The 9,145-nt window shown below is 39.8% G+C and overlaps 1 protein-coding gene across 1 annotated transcript; it reads left to right on the forward strand.

Moving 5' to 3' along the window:
- Nucleotides 1-1,371: 1,371 nt before the first annotated feature.
- LOC142534522 (uncharacterized) lies at nucleotides 1,372-3,617 on the forward strand. The gene is made up of 3 exons (XM_075641391.1): nucleotides 1,372-2,130; nucleotides 2,309-2,342; nucleotides 3,328-3,617. Exons 1-3 carry the CDS (start codon nucleotides 1,372-1,374, stop codon nucleotides 3,615-3,617), a joined length of 1,083 nt encoding a protein of 360 aa, XP_075497506.1.
- Nucleotides 3,618-9,145: the final 5,528 nt, after the last annotated feature.

The raw sequence follows: 9,145 nt of genomic DNA on the forward strand, positions 1-9,145 counted from the left end.
TTTATGCATTGGTTATACGTCTACTGATTTACGGGTTCTACAACAACACTTGAAATTTTTATCTCTTACACGATTTTACCACTTCACAACACTTAAATTTTTTATCTCTTAACGATTTTACCACACTTCAAAACAATTAAAAATTTTATCTCTTACACGATTTTATCACTTCACGACACTTAAATTTTTTTATCTCTTACATGATTGTACCAATTCACAACACAGATTTATTAAATTATTAATTTTTTTTATTTTACCTAAAATATTAGCGACAAAATTCATGTATAAATGCCGTCGCCAAATTTAGCGACGATTATTAATAAACCGTCGCTAAGTTTAGCGACGGTGTAAGTAAACAGTCGCTAATTAGCGACGGTTTATATATGCATCTCCGTCGGAAATATCATTTGCGACGGTTCTCAAAACCGTCGCAAATTGTAGCTACGACAACGGTGAAAAACCGTTGTCTTTGAGCGAACTATTTCACAACAGTTTTAAAATGGCTAGGACAACGATTAAAAACTGTTGTCGTGTGGCATTTTCCTTGTAGTGATTATAACTAAACTTCAAAACAGCTCCGAGAAAAGGAGACAGAGATTAAAATATTGAAAGAAAAAAATTAAAAACTCGAGAGGGATAACTACCAGTTGGATGGGAATAACGTATGCATGATGGAAGATCTTCGTGAGACAAGATTGGAAGAGAAAATACTGCGCGACGACGTTAGGCGCTATGCTGCCTACCACCTAGAGTCTGAACGACAGCAAGAAATCACCAAGAAAGAGTTGAACAAAGCTCAGGATGGGATTTTTACGCTCCAAATCCGGGATGATAGCCTTCTCAAAACACAGCGCCGTCTTGAGAAACGGATCGAGGAACAAGAAATCGATGAGAAAGTAAGCCAATCAACGATACAAGAGCTTCAGAATCAAGTAAACAAGCTTGACCATCACAACACGCAGTTGTAAAATCATATTGATCAGCTACAGAATAACATGTTCAATATGGAGGAGCTCTTAGAAGAACTCGAAGCTAACCAGAAGAAAATCCTATTGAAGAAGAAGAAATTAATGAGACAGTAGGAGATGGTGAAGTTATAGATGAATAGAGTGATGATTACTAGTATAGGCATCGATTGTATTCAAAATCCTTAGGATTAATTGTTTTCTTTAAAAAGAATGATTGTAAGAATTTCAAAAATTTATAAAATATTTCTTTTATTTTGCATTGTTTCAAAATAAATAAATTAATAAAATATATGTTCATACGAAATGGCAGGCAGACCACCCAGAAGAACAATCGAAACAACAGAATTGTTAATCAAAACGAGGATGAGAATCCCCAAGGGTAAATCTCAGCCAGGAAGATATGATGGCTATAGCTACCATAGTAGCCGCCACGTTGCAAGGAATTGTGAATCCTCTTGCCAACGCTATTCAGCCACCACCGGAACCACAACCACGTGGAATAAAATATCGTTATGAGTCTCTGAGGAGAAATCGAGTCACAAATTTGGATGGAAATCCAGATCCAGATGTCAGCCACAACTGGTTAAAGAATGTCGAAACACAACTACATCTACTGGTAGTACCCGAAGAACTGAGAGTGGAAGTCGTGATACCGTTTTCGGAAGACCGAGCAAGGAAATGGTGGGAAACTGTGTCACCACCTTTGGCCGAGGTAGAACAAATCACATGGCAATCATTCAGAGGAGAATTTTTAAAACAATACTACCCAGCCGAATTTCGTCTACAGAAGTTGAGCGAGTTTGAAAACTTCAAACAGACACCGAACATGACAGTGATGGAATATACTTCAAGGTTCAATGATATGGGAACCTATGTTCCAACGATCATGTCTGATGAAACATTAAAAATGCATCGTTTTAAGAAGGGACTGAACAGCCGGATTCGATCGGCTTTGGCAGTATTCAAGCCAAACAATTTTGCAGATTTGATGGGCGCTGCAATGAGCGCGGAAACGGATATCAAATGCCGCGAGGAAGAAAACAATAACAAAAGACCGATGGCCAGTCAATCTGCTCAGAATGGTTTCAAATTCAAAAGGCCAAACTATTCAAGTGGCCTTCAAGAGGAACCTTTACAGTACTGGAAATACAGAAGAAAAGTGGTGCGATACTTGTCGACAGAAGCACATTGGGGAATATTATCGGAAAACAGTTGCCTGTTTCAAATGTGGTAAAGTGGGTCACCGGATTAAGGATAGTCCAGACAACGAAGACAAAGGGACGGGACCCAGCAAACCAAATGAAAACAAGACTAATGCTTGAGTTTATGCAATAACTCAGGAGGAAGCTGATAACACCAACGAAGTATTGGCAGGTACTATTTTATTCAATGAAATACTTGCTTACACTTTCTTTGATTGTGGTGCTATGCACTCATTTGTGTCTAGAAGATTTGCTAAGAAGCTGAAACTTTAGCATGGAATTCTTAGTGAACCGTTAAGAGTGGCAACACCTACAAGTAAAACAATTGAAACTCACAAGGTGTATCGAAACTGTCAAATTTGTATCAGTAAACAAATTTTTAAGGCGGAATTAATTCAACTCAATATGATTGAGTTTGACGCCATTCTTGGAATGGACTGATTGGCTAGAAACCATACCATAGTAGACTGTCAAAAGAAAGATATTAGACTTCAGACTCCGACTAAAGAGGAAGTCATATATCATGGAAAATCCAAAGAACGGAAATCTCTATTATCTGCCTCACAAGCTTGGAAAGCCAAAAAAGGAGGAGAAAAAAATTTATCTGGCAGTAATCAATGAGATCAAAGAAGAAGAAGTCCCAAAGTTGGAAGATATTCCAATTGTTCAAGAATTTTCAGATGTCTTTCCCGAGGAAATACCGAGTTAGATACCCAATAGGAAAGTAGAATTTGAAATCAATTTGGTCCCTGGTGCTACACCAATCTCAAAGGAACCATACCGAATGGCTCCTGATGAATTAAAGGAGTTAAAGGAACAACTTCAGGAATTACTGGACAAGAAGCAGGTCCGCGCTAGTGCATCCCCGTGGGGAGCCCCAGTACTATTTGTAAAGAAAAAGGATGGAAGCATGAGGCTATGCATTGATTACGGGGAGTTAAATAAGATCACCATAAAGAATAAGTACCCACTCCCGAGAATAGATTATCTTTTCGATCAGCTAAAAGGATCCAAGATTTTCTCAAAGCTCGATCTAAGATCTCGCTATCATCAGTTGAAGGTCAAAGCAAAAGATATCCCTAAAACTTCTTTTAGGACAAGATATGGACATTACGAATTCACGGTAATGTCTTTTGGTCTAACAAATGCTTCTGCAGCATTCATGGACCTTATAAATCGGGTATTCAAGCCTTATCTTGATAAGTTTGTGGTGGTCTTCATAGATGATATCTTCATATACTCACCAAGTGAGGAAGAACATAAAGAACATCTGTGTCTCACTTTGCAGACACTACGAGAAATGGAACTCTATGCGAAATTCAAGAAGTATGAATTTTGGCTAAAAATTGTGGCGTTCTTAGGCCTTATAATCTCGGAATTAGGGGTATCGGTGGACCTTAAGAAAGTAGAGGCAAAAAGGGACTGGCCTCAACCAAAAAGTAACTGAAGTAAGAAGTTTTCTTGGTTTAGCTGGCTACTATAGAAAATTCGTGGAAGGATTTTCTTCGATAGCCATTCCTCTCACCAAACTTACACAGAAAAATTCGAAGTTTATTTGGAATGAAACATGTGAGGGAAGTTTTGAAACCCTTGAAACCAATCTCGCATCTACACCAGTACTAATTCTTCCCGAAGATGGTAAGAATTTCAATATATATACAGTTACACTTTAAAGGGAGGATTAGGGTGTGTGCTTGTGCAAGAAGGTCAGGTAATTGCTTTTGCCTCACGGCAATTAAAACCGTATGAGCAGAATTACCCCACTCACGACCTTGAATTAGCTGCAGTAGTATTTGCACTCAAAATCTAGAGGCATTACCTTTATGGAGTAAAATGCGAAGTGTTTACTGATCACCTGAGCCTCAAGTACATTTTAACCCAAAAGTAATTAAACATGAGGCAAAGAAGGTGGATGGAACTTCTCAAGGACTATGATTTGTCAATCAATTACCATCTGGGTAAGGCAAATAAGGTGGCAGATGCGTTGAGCCGAAAGAACCTTGGGAAAGTGAGCTTATCTTCACTATCCGTGCAATCAGGCCTCCGAGAGACCATCAAATTGAAACAAAGTCAAGATTCCTCCATTCTAAAAATCAAGAGCAAATTCAAGAAGGAAAGATTCCAGAATTTCATATTGATGAAAATGGTATTCCCTGGATGAAAGGACGGTTGTATGTGCCACATCAATGGGATTCATGAAGAAGTAATGGCGGAGGCACATAAATCGAGATTTTCAGTACATCCGGGAAGCACCAAAATGTACCGGGATCTGAAAAATAATTACTGGTGGAATGGAATGAAGAAAGACGTGGCTGTCTTTGTTTCCAAGTGCCTAACCTATCAACAATTCAAGGCAGAACATCAACGGACTGGAGGACTTCTACAGCCATTGGAAATATCGGAGTGGAAGTGGGATAACATCTCCATGGATTTCGTAGTAGAGTTACCGAAATCAAGGCAAAGGCACGATGGGATCTGGGTAATCATTGATAGATTGACCAAGTCTGCACATTTATTGCCGGTGCGGATGAATTACAACCTGGATAAGCTAGCCACCTTGTATATGGACAACATAGTGAGACTACACCGAGTCCCAATAAGTATACTGTCTAACATAGATCCAAGATTCGTATCGAGATTTTGGAAAAGTTTTCAAAAGGCTATGGGAACCAAATTCACTCTCAGCACGGCCTATAATTTTCAGACTGATGGCCAAACTGAAAGAACAATTCAAACCCTCGAAGACATGTTGAGGGCATGCGCGCTGGATTTTCATGGAAATTGGAGTGAGCAATTACTGTAGATAGTGTAACACCTCTGACCAGTTTTAATAAAATAGCAGCGGAATTTAAAATTTTCTTAAAGGAAAGAAGGATTTAAAATACATTTCAATATATAAACAAAAGTATATACATGATCAATGAAATGATACAACAAAATACAAAATATCATTTTTGTGATCATGTCCAAAATGATAGCAAAAATAGCCTTCTTCCTTCCCTCTCTTATGCATATGACTCCGGCCCCAATCAACGTTCCGGCTCGTCGCTCTTATCTGCATCACATGAAATAACTGAAATGAGTATAAAACTCAGCAGGTGGAACTCTTACATAACAATGGATACAAAACATACTCTGTAAAACATGGCTTTGAAAACATTAAATACCATCAACTCTGAAACATGAATAGCATAGTATGAATAACAATAACAATGGTATTTCACTTTTCTCTGATGGATTGATATATAAATAGTATCTCTGTCACTGTACCTATATCCCATCGATATAAATCGATTACTCTGTTGGGATATAAGCCTTTGGTCGTTGATCAACTAATTGCATGCAATCTCTGACTATGTATCTATCAATCCAATAAATCAATTGAACTCTCCTTTTGGGCATTAAATCAAACACTTTGCATACTCTTTTCTTTTGTATTCCCTTAGACATAATTGAGACATAACATGCCTCTAATATACAACAACGTGTAATGATACATAGCATGAATCAAATGGAATGGAATAACATGTTAAAACCATTGAAACACAATACATATATTATCATGTGAGCACAAGGAAATGAATTCCACTTACAACCAATTGAAACATTGAATCTAATCTCTTGTTACACAACCTACAACAATAAACCACGTATTGCACCATCAACAACTCAATAATCACAAACCCATAACATTAAATCCATAAAACCAACATAATCAACAAACCCATGATTTCCCAATCATCATAATCCAAGAATAAACAAAGCCACAAGCTTACCTTAGCTTCTTGAACCCAAAATAACCTTGTTCTAACTTCAATAATCCCACAAGATGCTAGAATCAAAGAAAAGAAAGAAAGAAAATGGAACCCTAGCTCCCCCTCCTTGCTGAAGAAATCGAGAGTGAGGAGAGAAATGAGAGAAATGAAGCCAACTCTTGCGTTTATATCACTTAAAACCGAAAACACGCTTCTACTGTTCATGCACCGCGCGTGCGCTGCTGATCTTACCGCGGGTGCGATGCGTGTACTGGACAACAACCGAAAATCTGAAAACGTCGACCGCGGGTGCGCTCAATTCTTACCGCGGGTGTGGTGCCGCCTCTGCCAATCCACCGCGGGTGCGGTGCTCAAATGACCGCGGGTGCGGTCACCTCACTGTCCAAATACCGCGGGGGCGGTCGCTATCTTACCGCGGGTGCACTGTCACCTGAAGCCAACAACAAACTCTATGCAATAAAATCGAATCGTAACGCCGCTTCTCTTCCATAATTCGGCAACACTCTCAACAAGAAAGTTGCAACTCTAAATCATATCTAACCATACCAATTGGCCTCATACCAATGGGCTCAACATACGAATTACCATGAATTAAACCGCAACGATGCTACAACATAACTACACATCAAGTATAACCAACAATACTATAAACCATAAATCACAACTCTTAACATCAAAACTATACTTAAACTTAACCAAATAGTCAAAATCATACGAAATCTTAAACCATACCATTCACCAGGCTTGGCTATTATAATCTCCCCTCCTTAAAGGAATTTCGTCCTCGAAATTGACGTCACTGCGCAAACAACTCAGGATACTTACCTTTCATCTCATCCTCTGGTTCCCACGTGGCTTCTTCAATCAAATGATTCCTCCAAAGGACTTTAACGATGCCGATCTCTTTGTATCTCAACACTTTAATTTGCGATCCAAAATCTGGACAGGAATCTCTTGGAATGTCAAATCCAATGGCTCGTGGCGAAGAACATGGGAAGGATTCGCAATATACTTCCTGAGCAATGAGATATGAAAAACATTATGAACTCTGTCAAGATCTGGCGGTAGGGCTTACCTGTAAGCTCGATCACCAACTCTGTCCAAAATCTCAAACGGGCAAATAAATCTCGGACTCAACTTTCCCTTTTTGCCAAACCGCATCACACCCTTAAGAGGTGTTATCTTCAAGAACACAAGATCGCCAACCTCAAACTGCAATGGCCTACGTCTTACATCAGCATAACTCTTCTGTCTCGACTATGCTGTCTTCATCCTCTCTCGAATAACAGCAACAACATCAGCTGTCTGTTGGACCAACTCTGGACCCAACATCTTCCTCTCACCAATCTCGTCCCAATACAAGGGAGATCTACACTTCCGGCCATAAAGTGCTTCATACGGTGCCATGCCAATCGTCGCTTGGTAGCTATTGTTGTACGTGAACTCAACAAGAGGCAATTTGGAATCCCAGCTACCAAGATAATCAATAGTACAAGCTCTGAGCATATCCTCTAAAATCTGAATAACTCTCTCTGATTGACCGTCGCTCTGGGGTGATATGCTGTACTGAATGCTAACCGTGAACCCATAGCTCTGTGCAAACTCTTCCAAAACTCTGAAGTAAATCTAGGGTCACGATCAGACACGATCGACACAAGAACATCATGAAGTCTAACAATCTCAGCTATGTACTCTTCGGCATACTGGTTCATGGAATACGTCGTCTTGACTGGGAGAAAATGCGCTGACTTGGTCAATCGATCAACGATAACCCAAATAGAGTTAAAACCTTTCTGCGTTCTGGGAAGATCAACCTCGAAATCCATCGTAATGTGCTGCCATTTCCATTGAGGAATCGGCAATGATAGCAATGTCCCAGCAGGTCTCTGGTGCTCGATTTTCACCTGCTGACAAGTTAGACACTGAGAAATAAACATGGCAATATCCTTCTTCATACCTGGCCACCAATAGAGTCTACGAAGATCCTGATACATCTTAGTGCTACCTGGATGTATCGAGTATGGCGCGGTATGTGCCTCTGTCAAGACATCTCGCCCAATATCATCACCAGCAGGAATACATATACGGCCTCTAAATGTCACCAAACCATCTCTATTCATCTCAAACTCTGAATTACCTCTCTCCTCTGCTCTGGCTCTCATCTCTATCAACTGTAAATCATTGGCCTGCTCTCTACGGATCCTGTCCGTCAATGTAGCCCGAATGACCAACGCTGAAAAGCGAGCAATGGTTCCCGGCACTACTAAAGCTATCTCTTCTCGTTGCAAGTCTAACAACAACGGCTTCTGAATCATAGAACTCAAAGAAGAACTCGACTTACGGCCCAATGCATCTGCTACAACATTCGCCTTCCTTGGGTGGTAACTAATCGTCACATCATAATCCTTGACAAGCTCTAACCACCGTCTCTGACGCATATTAAGTTCTTTCTGAGAAAACAAGTACTTTAAACTCTTGTGGTCCGTGAAAATTTCACACTTTTCGCCATATAAGTAGTATCTCCAGATTTTCAGGGCGAAAACTACACCTGCCAGCACCAAATCATGCGTAGGATAATTCTTCTTGTTGTCCTTCAACTGGCGAGAAGCATAGGCTATAACCTTTCCACGTTGCATCAGCACTGCACCAAGGCCTTTCTTCGACGCATCGGTATAAACAACAAAGTCCTCTGAACCACTGGGCAATGCAAGTACCGGAGCTGTCGTCAACCTATCTTTCAACTCCTGGAATCCACTTTGGCATTCATTGGACCACTCAAACTTCACAGTCTTTCTCGTCAAATTGGTTAACGGCGTGGCAATCTTGGAAAAGTCTGCAATAAAACGACGATAATAACCCGCCAAACAAAGAAAACTGCGTACCTCTGATACAGTGGTAGGAATAGGCCACTTTTGTATCGCCTCGATTTTCACTGGATCAACAGCTATACCATCCTTCGAGACAACATGGCCTAAGAAAGAAATCGGCACCAACCAGAAATCACATTTCTTCAACTTAGCATGTAGAACCCGTAAATCAGTAGACGTATAAGCCATGCATAATTCTAGATTTTTAAATTTAATTGACTTCATTGCATGATTATTTTAAATGCATTTATTTGAAGTTAATTATTCATTATTTCAGTTCAGTAGTTTGATTTTTAGCATTTCAGTTATTTCAGTGAGGCCGGACTAGGAGT

Source organism: Primulina tabacum, unplaced genomic scaffold (assembly GCF_025594145.1).
Source record: "Primulina tabacum isolate GXHZ01 unplaced genomic scaffold, ASM2559414v2 Contig562, whole genome shotgun sequence".
NCBI lineage: Eukaryota > Viridiplantae > Streptophyta > Magnoliopsida > Lamiales > Gesneriaceae > Primulina > Primulina tabacum.